Here is an 18068-nt window from a genome sequence, read left to right on the forward strand (position 1 = left end):
TGTCTACATCTCTAGCCCCCTCCCCTCTCTGCTAGGATTTTAGCTCTAGCAACCATTGGAGGGGGAGAACCTTTGTTCTCCCCCTCTGGCTCTCTTCCTCTCTCCCTCTTTTGCCTCCTCCCTCCTTTCTCATCGCCCTCTTTCGCTTAGCGAACTAGCTTATTTACTTGATGCCCCTAACTCTTTGGGCCTTTTTTTCTTTTCCATTCCTCACAGCCTCTTCCCCCTCCTTTAGTCCCTAGTTGTTTTTGTTTCTTCCTGTATTTGCTTTTGTTGTTTTTTCTGCTTACTTAGGTACATTTTGTGGGCGATGCTCTTGGAGTTTCACTCAAACTTCTCCCTCCATTTGAGTGCGCCGCCGATCTCTTCCACGTGCTCCGCCGCTCACCGTCCTCTGCTGGGCCTTTTCTCGCTCCCCCACCACAATAAGCTTCCAACGCCCCTTCCGTTTTTGGTTTCCGGCGAGCGCGCGATCAGCTCTTCTTTCCGGCTGTTGTCATCCTCTTGATGTGCTTTTTATGTGGTTTATTTCCATGTAATTTTGTTTGACTTTTCTTTTTTTGTTTTTTCTGTCTTGTTTTGTTTTCTTGTAATCGCTTTTTGCTTTTGCTTGTAATAATGCTCGGTCTTCTCTCTGGATCTGTCCGCCTGATGTCCTTCGGGTTTGTTGTTTTGGTCCAGACCTTTGGGTTGTGGATGTGAATGTTATCCTGGCTTTCTAATTGAAGAGGATGAGCTTTGGCTTGGGGTTTTCTACCCTTAGTGCCAACTGTCAAGGAATAAGAGCTACCTATGCATTGGTTTGAGTTTGTTTGGCGTAGATCTGCTGTTTAATTTGAAAATTAGTTATAGATTAGCGGATTTTGTTTGAGTTTGGAATATAATACGTCATCGTTGTCGCTTGTAATCTCGTAACTTCGGCTATGATTGATTCAGAGCTTTTGCTTGGTGTTATTTGAACTTTATGCTCATTTATCAATGAATGTGACTAAACTGATTCCTTATATATATATATATATATATATATATATGGATGGAATCAAAACGCTTTGATATCATTTGTTGGATAGTTACATTTAGGGAGAATTTTGAAGTGGGAATTTGGTACAACATGTTTGAATATCATCTCAACTAAAAAGCCTAAACATATGGGTTTAAATTCAATTACGTTATTTCAATCACCCACTCGTGACTATTTCATACACGGATTTGTATATTATTTAGATTAAGCTGACTTCAATTGTTAAAAGGCTATGTCATTGAATTGATTGGTAAAGGTATACTGGTTTTAGCTAGTATACTGTTTATATAACATCTAATGCTCAGAGGAAATTAACTATTAATTGATTTCACGACGCTTTACCTCATTTCTATTTGGACAAAATGGAAATACAGGAGGACATTTAACTCCTTTTATAAAAGAGAGTGTATGTAGCGGAAGACTTCACTTAGTAAAACAAATGATATAGCCTCTAATTAATCCACAATAGATAATCACCATAATTAAATTAAAGCATCAAAAGATAATATAAATATCCATCAAATATTACCATCTAAGATTGATCATCAAGTCAAGAAGAAAATATTACAAACCAAGACTAAAATCACTAAAGCATATTAGACACACAAAGTTAAGCTTGTCATGGTCCTCATAAAATCACAAATATGAATAATCTCAACCATAGGTTCGTAGTCAATATGAGGAGTTTTACTCCAAACACACTGAATAAGATAAACACAAGAAACAGTCAACTTCTTTTTCCCGTGTATGCTTGGTCATCACAATTTTTGACAATTCATAGTCCAACTCCTCAAAAATAATCTAGGCTACGTTTGCCAAGGTTATTGGGAAAATGGCTCTTTCTGTGCCATTTATGCTATCCTCAAAGCTCAACTATATAAGACAACACATGTTTTAAAAGTGGAAGGACACAATTGTAAGTCAACAACCTAAGCAAAATACCCATTAATAAAATGTTAGTTATGTAGTGAACTCAGTTGGTTGTCAATTTTTTCATAAATCACAATCAGCGATAAAATAAGATTATCAGTTCAAAGATTGTATGACAATGACATGATAATGCAATATAGAGAAAACTTTTAGTCCTCAACTCAAACTCCGAATTTTGTATTTACTTTTTCCACATACTATTTTGACTTAAGTATCATAACTATCTCTAGTTGGAATACACTTTCAAGTTCTTATGCTCTCAATTTTCTAAATTATGTCACATGTCCCCCAACTACATAAAACAACACATATTTTACTGGTGGAAAGACACAATTGTAAGTCAACATCCTCGTGAGCAAAATATCCATTAATAAAATGTTAGTTATGCAGTGAATTCAGTTGGTTGTCAATTTTTTCATAAATCATAATAGCAATAAAATAAGATTATCAGTTTATAGATCATATGACAATGACATGATAATGCAATATAGAGAGAACTTTTAGCCCTCAACTCAAACTCCGAATGTTATATCTACTTTTCTCAATTACCATTTTGACTTAAGTATCATAACTATCATAACTATGCTCACAATTTTCTACATTATGTCACATGTCCAAATTAATGATATATTTTCTGAAGAGCCATATTTTAATATACCACAAGGGGGAAGTAAGCAGAAAATAAAGATTTATTTTAAATAACATTATTCATCTACAACATCAAAACTTTTGTGCATGTCCCAAACAAAAAGGATCAAAACCATAATGGGCTGTTCAAAGTTAAAACCCAATAAAAATTGGCCAATTTAGAAATGAATCCGAGTAAACATTTTCCTTTGAAAAATTGAACAAACAATTGGCATGAGCTTACCGGCTCACTCACTGGAGTAACGTGTGTCAACCGGCCCACAGTTTTCAAAAGTGAAAACCAGACCCTACCTTAATTACATCCATATCCAATAGAATCTACTAGAAGTCTACTTAACACAGTCTCGCCGCTTTTGTTCTCTCTAGAAGAGAGAAGAGAAAACCGATAGAAAAGCTACCGATCCACAAGAGAAAATGGACGCCGCGAAGCTAAATCAGTTGAAGCAATTCGTCGAGCAGGTGAAGTCCAATCCCTCCATTCTCACCGACCCTTCCCTCTCCTTCTTCCGCGACTATCTCGAAAGGTATAAATCCATTCCTAAGAACTCGCTGTTTCAATTTCCTATTTCATATCTGTTTAATCGCGTCAAAACGATCCGTTTCAGCCTCGGCGCCCAGCTCCCTCCCTCTCCGTACGAGCATGGCGACTCCAAATCCGTACTCTTCTCTCACTCTCTCGTTGGCTTTTTTATTTCTAGGGTTTATCACGTGTATTTGAGTGTGTATGTATGTGTGTGTGATTGGGGGTGCAGGGGAGCTTCGTGGTGGAGGAGAGCGACGATGACATGGCTGACATGGATGGCGGGAAGGGAAATGCGGACGAGGAAGTAGAAGAGGACGAGATAGTTGAGTCGGATATCGAGCTCGAGGGGGAGACTGTGGAGCCTGATAGTGATCCTCCGCAGAAGGTCTTCTTCCTCCTCTTCGAATTAAAATCGCATTTCTATTGCATTGTGATCTTTTTGGTGTTTATGTGTCGTATTGATGGAGGATCTGATATATTTGCAGATGGGAGATCCGTCGGTCGAGGTCACCGAAGAGAGCCGTGATGCCGCCCAGGCTGCTAAGGCCAAAGCCGTTGAAGCCATTTCTGAAGGTATTGAATAAGAATAATAATACATATAGATGTGGATGTGTGCCATGAGGCATTTTGTGAATGGTGTATTATTGTGGAAATGTAGGCAATTTAGAGGAGGCGATTGAGAATCTCACGGAGGCGATTTTGCTCAATCCGACGTCGGCCATTATGTATGGGACCAGAGGTACGATTTTGCTTTAGCATTCATAGTGTTACTATACGTGTTTTTTGTTTGAACATGTGAGATAATTTTTGGTTTTCTAAAATGTTAATAATTGGATTTTGTATGATGTTTTTCTACAGCTAGTGTTTATATCAAGATGAAGAAACCAAATGCGGCTATTCGTGACGCCAATGCAGCTTTGGAGGTCAGTATTGTTTTCTTTATATGTTACGAATAAATGTGTTTGTACTTTTACTTGCGGTTCACAGCGATGCCCTCTAAGTATGCATATGCTTGTATATATGTATGATTGATAAATATAGTTCCATACATACTACTTTGATCTAGTTGTGGATGATTGAGCTATTAAAGCCATAGTAAGGTAGTTTGTCATTAGTGTATAAGGAATTATGTTACTATGTTTAACTGTGTTTGGTACTTGACATCTGGTGCTGGAGAAACTCTTTCAGCAATTACAAACTTAATTTTTTGCCCTCCCTTTCTCCTCCTAGGTGGTGCGTGTAGGCACGTGCCACTATCTCTCTGCGTTGGTCCTTCGGTTCTCTTTGTATTGTAGCATTTCTTGTATTGGGTTGGTGAAGGTGGTTACGGGTTGATTCTGTTGAAGCTGTTTGGAGGGATTGTTGCATGGTCTCTGTTACTTTGAGTCTATTGGTATAATGAAAGACCCACGAGGAGGTTTTTCTTTGTAGCCAAAGAGCCTCGCTCTCATTCGTATATCTCCAAAGTCATTTTCCCAATAGAGCTTGGTTAAACTTATGCATCTTCCAAATGCGAAGACCACCGGCACGCAAAGGATGGCAGACTTGATTCCAGCTTACAAGATGCAACTTAGGCTCATCTCCCATTCCTCCCCACAAGAAATCTCTTTGGACTTTTTCAAGTCTTTTTGCTACACTCATAGGAATAGGAAACAGAGACAAAAAGTAAGTTGGAAGATTAGACAATGTACTCTTGATGAGAGTTAATCGGCTTCCCTTAGAAATATACATTTTCTTCCAACCAGCCATCTGACGCTCCGACTGTTCAGTCACATAATTCCACATAATCGTATCCTTATACGACGCCCCAAGAGGCAAAACCCAAATACTTCATAGGCAAAGCAGCAATACTACACCCAAGGATATTAGCTAAAGCCCCAATGTTCTCTACCTCACCAATAGCCACAATTACTGACTTACCAAGATTCCTCTTTGTCTTATGTGGTGTTTATGGAGTGAAAGAAATGTTAAATGCTTTGAAAATTCCACTAGGACTTTAGAGAAACTTATTCATTTTTTCCTCTTTACTCTTTACTCTTGGATGTCTGCTTGGTTAGCTGCATTAGTGACTAGTTTTTCTGACTTTCTTTTTCATTTTTCTCCCTCTTAGGCGCTCTCTCTTTATACCTCCCGTGTAATTGGGTTGCGCCTCTTTGCGCTTTTTATATCAACATTACTTATCCAAAAAAGAATTGAAATCATTTGAGTTCATTCTCAAGCTAGGGGTAACTCCTTTAAGCTTCGAGTTGTAGAACATGGGAAGGGTTACCGTCGATTGATTTATATGGGCAAGGGAAGGTGCTATTTGGTTGCTTGTGACGGTTGATGGTGTGGCTAGGTTGGGAAGCAGTGTGGGCTTCATCCGTAAGTTTAGAGATTTGCAGAGTGCATTATTGGGTTAGTGTTGCTGCAACCACTATGGTAGTTACATGGCCCTTGAAGAGTTCAACGACAACAAGCGCGGGGGGAGGGGGGTGGTTCTTTTGATCACCGAAGGGCAAGGAGAAATGGGGGTGGCAAGGGTTCGTGGAGGTGATGCGTTATTTGTTGTCCCCGTATACATTTGAGAGGCGTGCTCCCTTGGCTGTCTTTTCACACTCAACATAGCCTCAATATGCTTTTGTGGACCACTCCATTGCGTAGGTGGTGGTCGGACAAAGTGGTTTGATCACTTCATAAGGTAGGGGTGCTAGAGTGTAACACCTTGCTCAAAGTGGTATTATATTGTCCGCTTTGGGCCAAACCCGCACGGTTTTATTATTTGCTTTACCCCAAAAGGCCTCATACTATTTATAGAGAGTATGCTCTACATAAGCGCATCCCCTTTCTCACACCCAGACAATGTGGGATGTCACAATTACCCCTTCTTGGGACCCAACGCCCTTGTTGGGGACCCTCATGGGCTTGTGCACACTCCCCCTATCTCGGGCTGAGCTACTCATCTCCTCTCGATATAGGACTGGGGTGTTACAAACTCCCTTTCTTGAATTCCTAATGTCCACGTCAAGGCCACGTCATACAGTGCTCGAACACTACATGACTTGATGTTATTAGGTGGCTCTCATACCATTTGTAACGATCCAGAAAAAAGTGCTAGTTATATTTGCGCTATCACCCCAGAATGACTAGTCAATTTAGAGCTTCTCTATAATTCATTATAAATCTCAGTTTCACCTAACAACTAGGTAATGTGGGACTTAGCACTCATGACTCTTATAAACTACCAATTTCATGTGGGCTACTCATCTCTTCCCTATATGGGATGGGTGTGTTACATGGAGGGGTACTCCTAGTGACGCATTACAGAATTCCAACCGCCAGGTCCGCCCAGAGAGAAGCAACACAGCCGTCTAGTGCTGACTTGGCTACGACCCACCCATCATTCAAAAATGGCCAAAAATTGACGAGAAGGGTAGTTAGGTTGGAGCACTATATCTCTCTTGCGCGGAAGATACATAAGTTCCAAAGAGTACGTCTCTTCTAGCAATCCTAACGCTGGTAGTAGCCGTTGTTTGTGTCTATGTAGTCGAGAGTGAGAAGTGACACGCTTTGGTGGGTCTGTTTGGGTTTCTTGTGGGTGCTTGCTCCTTGCGAGTATAGGGTCTTTTTTGGGTGCTCCTAGGCGCTCTTTGTTATACTTCCTGTGTAATAAGGTTGCGCCCTTTTAAATTTGCGCTTTTTGATATATACAATATTACTTATCAAAAAAAAAAAAAAAAAGAGAGAAAAAAACTTGGCTGATTCCTGTGTGGGTCTCACGCTAAAACAAAAACTACAAGGCCTTGGAGCAAGTTTGGCCTGGGTATCACTCTCCTAGTAGGCTTTTACCTTTTGCAATTTGTATGAGTGGGGCCTCTTGTGATTCCTAGTAGTTTCGGTTGACTTTATGTATGGCTATGATAGGGATGAGTCCAACCTTTTTGTGGATTCTAACATAGCTGAAACTGAGTGCTCCAGTCCATTTGATGTAATGGCTTCCCCGTGCAAAGAGGGTACCCTCTGTATTGATTCCATGTATTCCCATTTAATTCCTCAATTCCTAGTGCAAGGCAAAAGGAGAGCTCATAATGGTGGGTTAAGAGACATGCATGGTTTAGAAAAGATTTTGGGGGTTTCTTACGAAGGGTTTGAATAGGAGGTTTCAGAGCTGTTCCTTGCTATAGAATACAAATGCAAGGGTTAAAAAGAAGTGCTGGGTTCTATCAAAAGAAATACTGGGAGCATGGTTAAAGGATTTAGAGAACTTCTCAATTTGGCAAGTTTAGTGAACTATGATGCCAAAAGGAACCCACGCAAACCCCACCCATCTTCTTGGTATCGTCTTAAGTCTTGTACTTTGTTATGAATCTAAAAATTATTAGTTGGAATGTTAGAGGTCTTAACGACGCAGGGAAAAAGCTCAGCATTGGCAATTTATTTAGAAATTGGAAGCCTGACTTGGTGTGTCTTCAAGAAACAAAAATGGAGTGGATTTCTGCTAGTATTGTACAGGGTTTGTGGGGTGGATCATTCACCGGGTGGACTGTTTTGCCACCCTCATGAGCCTCAAATGGTATTCTCTTAATGTGGGATAAACGAGCAGTGGAATGTATTGAAGAGGTGGTGGGCACTTTCTCCATCTCCTGCAAATTCAAACGTGTTATGGACTAGTTTGTTTGGGCTTTCTTATGCATCTATGGTCCCAATACTGATTTTGAAAGCCATTATTTGTGGATGGAATTGTTAGGGGTTTTCAGTTGGTGGGAAGTCCCTTGGTTCATTGGGGGAAGACTTCAATGTTACTTGTTTTCCGAACAAAAGGGTGGGGGCGACTCGATTGCCGTCTGCCATGTTGGAATTTTTAGATTTCATTTTAGAGCAAGGGTTGATGGATATTCTGTTGGCTGGAGGCTAGGGGAGGTGGATAGAATGATGTGGATGCCAATTAGCAATCATGGCTTTGAAGTGAAGCGATATTATAAATCTTTACAATTTGGAGAACTTGGTTCGTTCCTTGGAGAAGTGTTTAGAAGGTTGGGGCCCTGCCTTGCATTGCTTTCTTTACTTGGTCTGCAGCTTTGGATAGAATCGATTATCTTAGAAGATGGTGTTTCACTCTTGTAAATTGGTGTTTCGTATGCAAAAGGGTGAGGAGACAATTAATCAGCTCTTCTTCCATTGTGAGTACTCTAGCACTTGGTTCTCAATTTGTTTGGAATTTCATGGGCTAAGCTTAACAACCTCCTAGAGTTGCTCCATTGCTCGAAGACTCAAGGGTGGGGACATCTTGAAGAGGTATTTGAAAAGTTATTCATACACTCTTCATGTGGAGCATTTGGAGAAAAATGAATTGGGGCCTGTTCGAGGACTGCGAATCTAATGTGCTTAGTTAAAATCTGTCTTTTTAAGCTCTCTTTTTGGATTGGGCCGTACTCTATGTTCCAAGTTTCACCTCTTTGAATCTTTTAAATCTAGTTAACTTTTTGGATTTTCAACACCCTTGGGGTAGTTCTATCTCTTGTATACTTTTCGTGCACGGCTTTGCCCTTTTTTATTTATTTTTATTTTTTTTAATTAATTATTATTGATAAAAAATGTATCACATTTATCAGCTTGAATACATGTATTCTTATTTTCATGAGATGAATTGACTCCTGTAAAGTCGTGACTTCATGGTTGATTAAGACATCCTGTGATGTGCATAGTCAGATGCACAATTTTTTTTATTAGGATCTATTGTGATTTTTGTTTTGAAATATGTTTATTTTATTCGCGTTTATATTCTAAGTTAAGCTACATGTTCAAATCCGTGTTTTAGAGCTAGTTGTATTGTGCAATGTGACAGTCTGAAAAGTGAGATTACATTTTCGCAGATTAACCCAGATTCTGCTAAAGGCTACAAGTCTCGTGGCATGGCAAAAGCAATGCTTGGTCACTGGGAAGAGGCTGCAAAGGATCTTCACCTGGCATCAACGCTAGACTATGATGAGGAAATCAAAGCTGTTCTTAAGGAGGTTTCTTTTCTCTCTTTCTCTCTCTTCAATAAGTTGTCCCATAAGTGACTGATTCTTAGTTTTAGGAATTCTGTATTCTTTAGATATGTTGATATGTCTGGTTTTTGCACCATGTATTGTACCATATACTGTTAAAGACATACTCTTAGACATCCACATAAGTTGGATATGTGCTAAATAAATGTTTATACTTTGCAATTAAATTACTCTTCTCTTCTTGGCCATGTAAAGAAAATGTTTTTATCCACTCAGGTAGTTAAAGATTGTAAATGAGTTTATTGCTAATGTGCTTAGGTGCAATTAAAAAAATACATGTAAATGAGTTTGATGGATAGCTAGGCTTATTCTTTCTCATTTTCAAAGAAGTGGTTTCTCACTGTTTTTTGAAATGAAAATGAACTTACAATTGTCATTTTATCTTTTGGAGAAAGATTGAGAACTGGTCTGCTTATCTATAGCTGACCAGCTTTTGAGTTTACGAGTAGCCTTTTCTTGCCTATTTAAAGATGCAGTTATGATTTTAGCATCTAGAAGGTGCAAATTGTTTTTGCATATGAAACATATCGTATTAAATGTATTTTGTGATGCTGATAACATTCAAATTGGCACATTTGACATGGCTAAATATGCCAGCACAGGAGACTTGTTGTGGCATAAGTTTTTACTTATTTAGGCATCTCTCTCTCTCTCTCTCTTGCATCTCACTGACTGCTGGACTGTCCAGGTGGAACCAAATGCACACAGGATTGAGGAACACCGCCGGAAGTATGAAAGGTTGCACAAGGAAAGAGAGGAGAGAAAAATTGAGCGTGAAAGACAACGTCGCCGTGCAGAAGCTCAGGTGACCTTTTTATGTTTGGCTCCTTACAAAATTATCCAGCAACCTTTTTGCTATGAGAATGACAATTTGCTTGTGCATTCTGTTTAAGGCTGCATACGAGAAGGCCAAGAAGCAAGAGGAGTCATCTTCCAGTAAGAAACCTGGAGGCTTCCCGGGAGGTATGCCTGGAGGCTTCCCTGGAGGTATGCCTGGAGGCTTCCCTGGAGGTATGCCTGGAGGCATGCCTGGAGGTATGCCGGGGGGTATGCCTGGAGGTATGCCGGGAGGTATGCCTGGAGGTATGCCGGGTTTCCCTGGTAGCATGCCAGGAGGGGTTCCTGGAAATGTTGATTTTGGCAAAATATTGAAGGTAAGTTTGATGGGACTTTGTAGATTTTTATTTAATATTAATATGTTCAGCATGATATTGGTGATGCTTTCTAGCTAAGTACTACAATCGAGTCTGAATATTTGAGCTAAATGTTAGTATTTTTTGCAAATTTCTTTGTGGCTCTACTACAGAAAAATATGCTATGCGATGAGCTATTTTTTGCATATGTTCTATCTCTTCTTCCATAGGGTTATATCATGCAATGCAGTGTTTAAGTCAGGGATGTGTTTCATAGACTGGTTCTTTGATGTGTTTTTGCTTTCTATTTGTTGAGTAGGACCCTGAACTGATGGCGGCATTTAGTGATCCAGAAGTCATGGCTGCTCTTCAAGATGGTACATATTCTATTATCTAACTCTTTTTTTAACTACGACTATTTTTCACTTTTTCTTAGTTATTTTAGTCATTTTTCATAATTTTTTTTGTATTTGGATTGAACAGATTTTACTTGAAACAAAAAAAGAGTTGGGTTACATATATTTAAATTCTAGTCTATTTAAGTTGTATGACGTCAACTCTAGTCTCATCCATTAATATCTCAAGCTTCTGCTATCTTTTTGATACATGAATTTGCAATTACATCGTCCCTACAATTCTTTAGTCGATATTTAGGCATTCTTTACTGTAAGGGTTAGCACTTACTAGCTTTTTAGGGGCTCAATTATTTTGTATGGTATAAAGGCTGCATAGGTTGTGTCCTGGTTGGCGCTTTAAAAAAGGTTCTTGCTTCTCAAAAACTTGAAAAAGAAAATAAAAAACAAAAACAAAAGGTGCATCCTAGATACACTTGAAGGGGCACTGAAATTATAAGAAGCATTTAATACGTCCACTCTAATCAGAATAACATGAACTACATCTTTTACTTAGTAGGTGAAAGCAGACTTGAGATTTTCTTAGTTTTGCCTTCACAATTTGCAAGGTACAAAAGGCCACCAGATGGTGGGGTGTGAATTGTAAGAGTACCTTGTTGATAAGATGATAGATTTCTTTTGTGAACGGTATTTCTTGTAGCTTGAGAAAGTGAATATCTTCTGTTAGATCACATTAGAAAGAGTGAATTTAATCATTTAATTACTATTTAAACATCTTCTCTAGCTTTCGGTATGTGCCACCATAGTTGTCCTGCAGGGGGCAGTTTTGGAAAGAAAGTGGTTCTAGTAGAATTGAGTTACAAAACAGAAATAGATATTAATACATTACATGAACATAGACGGCATAGCAATAAGTTGGAACATACTCTTGAAAAGGTTCTCTCCTGCCAAATGATAAAAGGAAAGAGACTTGAAGGTGAGAAAGCAATAATGAATCATGTTTATGTTCTGATGCATGTTGTTGGATGATCTGGTCGAATCTATGGCATATGCAAGTGTGGAATGTCCATCGAAGTAGGATCCATTGAGCTTGTATGTATTTTATTTTTTTCGTCTTTGCACATTACTTCTACTGGTGATCTTGTCCAGTGTATCTTTGGTCATCTGGTATTGAATATTGAGCGTGTTAATATCTCAATGAACTTAATTTAGAACTCAAAGGGAGTTTATAATTATTTTCCTTAAGAAGTATATGTCAATGTAACATGATGTGGCTAATACTGTCAAAATATGCTCATGAAAGGGCTGATTGTTTTCTCTCTACGTTTTTGTGTGTGAAAACTACTTGATCTTGCTGTATCATTAGAACTTCCCCTTTCCCTCAGAAACTTGCTGTGTGTATAGATAGATGGGTCACAAAGCTTTATAGGCTGTTTGACTGTTATCCTTTCCTCATCTTTGGCTGATAATTTTGCAGTAATGAAGAACCCTGCTAATCTTTCGAAGCATCAAGGAAATCCCAAGGTGGCTCCCGTAATTGCAAAGATGATGAGCGAATTTGCAGGACCTAAGTAGTAAACTGTTTCAATATTAAAATCGTGTTTGTGGGAGATCAACTTGGTGTAAGTTATGGCAGGCAGGATCCTCTATGTTACATTGGGGTGATTTTGTCAGTTTCAACATCCAAAACCATGGTGGTGGTGTGAGCAACGATACCTGTTTATTTCAGATTTGAAAAATGGTTTAATAGAATGGTGGCTTGATATGATATCCTTGAGTTGTATGCACTGTCAATACTGTCGGAAAAATCACCCCCCCTTTTTTTATTTTTTATTTTTATTTCTTTTTAGGCAATTCAAATTTGTTCCTAGAAAGCAAAAGTACAAAATAGAGGTCGAGATCTAAAAGATCCAGCCCATGCCGATCCAGAAATGGTTGAAGGTCCAGCACAACCAGGTTAGCTCCAAAGGCCTAATAAGGGCTGGTGGTGAAGAACCGATTGTTGGAAGATATACCTGTCTTATTGAGGGTTGATCGGTGTTTGGAGGGGATGAAACCTCAACAGGAAAGGGCCCGCACCGGATCCATGGATGGTTGCTTGGGATCTAGCTGCACTGTTTACAGAGGATGGATCTGTGTTGGTGGGCACCTAACGTTGAGAAAAAGGTGACTACTGGTTAAGGAGGCAGAGAGGGAATCGAAAGAGGCAGGGGATATACAATACGTGTCATAATTCTGTTATGCGAAAAGGAGGTGGCGCGTGATTATGCCAAGTAAGGGGTAGAGGAGGCGGAGAAGAGGTCGGAGGATGACTGGAGGGCATGTGGGTGGGTGGCAGACGGTAGCATAACTGGCGTACAAAACATGGAAAAGAAAAAGAAAAAAAGAAAGAAAGAACAAGAGAGAAAATGAGAGAGTGGGTGGGTGGCAGACGGTACCTTAACTGGCCTACAAAACATGGAAAAGAAAAAGAAAAAGAAAAAAAAGTAAGAAAGAAAGAACAATAGAGAAAATGAGAGAATGAAACTGGAGAAAATAAGTGGGGGGTGCCAGGGGCAGGGAGGACTTCTCTTGGTGGGCTTTTACAGAGGACGAGACTTGTTAAGAAAGTGGGAATTACTATGTCAATAATGTTGGATAAGAAAGAAAGAAATAAACTACCGTCTTCCACAAATTTTCCAAATTGTTTTTTTTTGAAAAAAAAAGAAAAGGATTCTTTGTTTTCTTTTTTCTTTTTCCAGTTGCTTCAAAAACATGTTAATCGTCGTTTGTACGTCAATTTCATATTTTGAGAGGTCCGTAGTACCAAAGCAAAGCAAAGACCTCAAATATTAATGGCGGCTAATCTGGGGTTGATTTTGAAGAAGAAACGGAAGCCCGTAGTGCGTACGTTTTTTCAGACCCCAAATTCAAGTTGATTATGATGTTGATTTCTTTGCCCACCACTCATATGTCTCTCTCATCTTCGAATAGAAAGAAAGCCCCTTCATTCATCAACGCCATAGGTGAGATATCCTCCTCAGCCATGCTCCTCTCCAGAGCACTCATACAACGACCATCAACACAAAAATAAATTACAAAAAAAAAAGTGAGATCAAATTTTGCTTTCGTGGGGTGTTTATGTTTGTGGGATGGGATGCATGGTGTCATTTAGTTTATTATCGTTTTCTGACCACATAAAAAGCTGAAACAAAATTTCCATACCAAGACGAAACAAGTCATTGCATCTACTCTTGAAGAAAGTATATTCAGAAAGTATAAAGCTTTTGGGTCTAAATCACCACCACCTAAGCTGCTTGTCTTCATCACTTAATTTTGATTGGCCATTTTTTAGGTCCACAATGTAACAAATATATATTTATATACACATCAAACTTTCTTTTCTGATTTCCTACCAACCTTTCTTTTTCTCTCCCATTAGACATTTATTCTACCTCTGATGTGTGTTGTGGGACAAAAAGCAACAAAATCTTGGCTTCACCCAAAAAAATCAAGATATTCTATCCATGGGATGTCTTATCTTATGACCACTATTTTAGGGAAGTGATTGTTTGGAGCTTTCAGATTCTGAAAAATGGTCTCCCTTCTAATTGAGTGCTTTAGATGTTTCAGCGGGTCTGATTAGCTCTCAAGTGTGTGACCCATTTGCTAATCCTCCGCTTCAACGCTATACTTTTGGCTTTGCATGTCGGTCTTAGCGGCCGATACTCAGTACTCTTATACATTCCTTAAACATTGGGTAACCTATAATACTACCCAATGCACTTTAATTTTATCAATTATTTTAATAAAAAATATTTCTTTATCATCTCTCTTTTCATAGGGACTGTACTAAAATTTTTGTAAAAAATATGAACGTACGTGAGAACTTGAATTTTGTTAAAAAAGAAAAAAGAAGAAATATTGTAATGATATAAGAAAACTATTATAGAATGTATTTTAACAGAGAAATGCTAGGTGTTCTCATAATCTTAGGTGTGTATTATTTTTTAAAATTTGAGTGAGAAATAAGTGTCCGTTTATTTTTTATTTTTTATTTTTTTTAAAAAAATAATATTTATTAGGACCAAAAAAATACTCAGCATTCTCCATTTTAATGGACTTAAAAAGTAATTTTGTTCCTTAATTCTTTTTTTTTTTTTTAAAAAAAGAAAAGAAATAAAAGGCAGTTAATAGTGGTATTAGACAAAGTTGTACCGAGTTAGTGTGGTATTTTTAGTTGTTAATTAAAATGTATACCTTAATGACGAGTGCATTACCCTCTAATTACGTAATTGAGATGACTTTTGGAAATACAAAAAGCATATAATTCAACGGCTGTGGAGAATAGTTACCGCCACGTAAGGTGAATTTCAATGTGGTAGCTAGTCTGTCAATTTAAGCTGTCCTTTGATGGTTGCTTCAGCCATGATGATGATGTCATTTAGGCTTCGGCCTTCTCATCACCATCATCATCTTACACTCTACACACTTTTTTAAGACATGAAAAAAAGAGAGGCTAAAATGGTGTTTACACTGTACACAGGTCTCACAATTTATAAAATTGCAACTCGAAATGAAAATTTTTCTTAGGATCATAATTGTGTGCCAGAAAGTTGATGTATATCTGAAATAATGTTCATAATCACCAACGTTCTTTGTACATGAGAGTTGCGAAAGGAGGCAACGCGGGTGGTGTTGAGGGAACTCTGGGTACTTTATGGTCTTTGAAGGGCCGGACTAATATAAGCAATATTGGTAAAACTTTATTTATCCCATCTAACGTTTTATCGTTTTTGTAATCATACCTTCAAAGTTTTAAACGTAGGATTGTTAAGTTTAAAAAATTAGGAATGTCATTCCCCAATTAGAATTTTTTGTTAAATCATAATAAGGGTGTGAAAATTTCAAAATACATTTAGTGACCCATGACCAAGCTGGCTATGGCTTTTTATTTATTTATTTTTTTGAGTAAAGTCCACTTAACCCCCTCAAATTATCACAGTGTAATAGTACACTGAACGTTTGCCCATAGTACCGAATGTTCGGTGATGGTCTAAAAAGTATTTTTAACCTATTCTCCACCTTTTTAGAAGGGAGCATGCCTTGCCACCCCTATAAATACCACCCCTTTGACCCTTAACCTTCTCTTACACCAGAAATACTAACCCTAGAGTAAGAGGATATTTTTCTTGAGAGGAAGGGAGAAGGTTTTGGGGGATTATTGCTATCTTCAAGGTAACTCTTGACCTTTCATCAAGCCTTTATGTTATCTTGATATTATCCTTGCTTTCTTGAAGTTTTTAAAGATGCCATGACTTGTGCGTCATTTCTTCTTAGAAGAAATGAGTGGTTTTCAAATGGTTTAGAAACGCTCATTGTTTTCTTTGGTTTTCTTATGTATCATGCTTCCCTATGTTGGTATAAACATGTTTAGAGCCTAGGGTGTAGTTTGTAACATGGTGACTTAAGGATAAAAGCTCAAACTTTGTATTTTTGACTCTTCCTGAACGTTCTCTACCCATTCTGGCCGAACGTTCGACTAGAGCCCAAAATGCATATCGGTAGGGTTTTGTGACGTTTTGGCTAGACGTACTCGCTTAGGACCTTTTTGTGTATTTAGTAAACCCTCTAGCATTGTGTATAACAATAGCCATGTTTTGTTATAGCAGGGATTTGGAATGTCTGAAGACTTGAGCGAGCGTATGAGGTAAAAGTAAACACTTATGACTATTTTTCTTAAGAACGTGCTATATGTCAGCTGATTGAGTATGTGTATGATATGAACATATTTATTCTTTTACGTAACTTGGTAACTGTCTTAATAATCGGTTGATGAGATGCATCGTATAATATGGTACACCGGTATGTGCGGTATAATGGCCATGAGCTTACTATATATACTTGATTCTATGGTCAATCATGTGCGTATGAGTTATATAGGCCTTGGATCTAATGGTTGTTTTGTGATTGGTGCAACCATGATTGGCGAGTCACTATAAGACGTACATTATTAGTAGCATGGGTCACCCGAGGTTGGACTCGGTCTGGTTGCTAGTATATGAACGGTAGCGTACAACGGCCAGGGCACCGGCGTTGTATTACAGGTCCCTCGGGACAGCGCCAACCCTGCTGAGAATGGGTAATATCTTGGGTAGACCATATATAATAGTTAAAACCTATTAAAGCATTAGTTTTTCGCATCAAAACTCTTAGGCGATTGTGTAGGAAAATTGTTACAAGGATCTTTATGTAGAAGGATTTATCTTGTTAGGGTAGAAATCCAATAGAGGACCAAAGTGAAGAGAGAAAACAGATTGTCTATAAAATATGATTGAATGAATGTTACGTACTGTTTTCTCCATATATATACTATTGCAATGCAACTCTTCATGAAGAGTTGTATTGTTCTCTTCTATCTCTAATCTCTATGGAAGTTATCACCTTCCATGGAGATGATTAAGTGTGGGGGATGACCACACTAATAATGGCGTGATCACCCTTACGTCTATATTTCACACTTGATTACACTATAACATTTGGTGATAAACTCTAGTAGTGCATGATTACTATGATAGTAATATTTTTAACTCATGCCTACTCTCATCTATAAAAGCTATAGATTGGCATCAGATTACGACATGATTCCATGTGTGCACGTTTTGTCATTTAATCTAACCACATCTTTTACCATATACTGTTAAACAAACAACATATTAGAGATGACTTCATCTCGTTATCTTACTAACGAATGTCATCAATTCTCCTTGGTTGGGAGTATAGTCCATACCCATTCTATAATTGACGACTACAACCATACACAAAATCATGTGTTGACTTGTTGTAACACCGCACCCAATGACACAATATTGTTTACTTTTGGCTCCCCTGAACCACACTTCCCAGGAGGTCACCCATCCTGGTACTACTCTCGCAGAAACACGCTTAACTACAGAGTTCTGATGGGTTGTAACACCTCGGTCCCATAGTGGGAAGATGAGAAGAAGCCCACATAGAGTGGGTGGTTTATAAAGATAGTCATGGGTATTAAGTCCTACATTGCCTAGTTACTAGGTGAAACTAGGCTTTATAATGAATTCTAGGGAAGCTCCAAATTCACTAGTTCTTTTGGAGTAATAGCGTAGATGTGGTTAGCGCTTTTCCCTGGGTCATTATAAGTGGTATCAGAGCCACCTAGTAATGTCAAGTCATGCGGTACTCGAGCACTGCATGACGTGGCCTTGACGAGGACGTTAGAAATTTAAGAGGGAGAGTTTGTAACACCTCGGTCCCATATTGGAAAAATGAGAAGAAGCTCACATAGAGTGAGAGATTTATAAAGATAGTCATGGGTGCTAAGTCCCACATTGCCTAGTTACAAGGTGAAACTGGGCTTTATAATGAATTCTAAGGAAGCTCCAAATTGACCAGTCCTTTTGGGGTAGGATAATA

The 18068-nt window shown here is 38.5% G+C and overlaps 1 protein-coding gene across 1 annotated transcript; it reads left to right on the top strand.

The window, feature by feature from the left end:
• Window positions 1-2914: 2914 nt before the first annotated feature.
• On the top strand, window positions 2915-12405 carry LOC132174920 (FAM10 family protein At4g22670). The gene is made up of 11 exons (XM_059586673.1): window positions 2915-3123; window positions 3205-3256; window positions 3352-3507; window positions 3608-3695; window positions 3781-3861; window positions 3981-4045; window positions 8975-9115; window positions 9840-9956; window positions 10045-10305; window positions 10604-10661; window positions 12115-12405. The coding sequence occupies exons 1-11, from the start codon at window positions 3014-3016 to the stop codon at window positions 12210-12212; spliced, it is 1227 nt and encodes a 408-aa protein (XP_059442656.1). The 5' UTR covers window positions 2915-3013; the 3' UTR covers window positions 12213-12405.
• Window positions 12406-18068: the final 5663 nt, after the last annotated feature.

The sequence above is a fragment of the Corylus avellana genome, chromosome ca3, assembly GCF_901000735.1.
Source record: "Corylus avellana chromosome ca3, CavTom2PMs-1.0".
In the NCBI taxonomy this organism is placed as follows: Eukaryota; Viridiplantae; Streptophyta; class Magnoliopsida; order Fagales; family Betulaceae; genus Corylus; species Corylus avellana.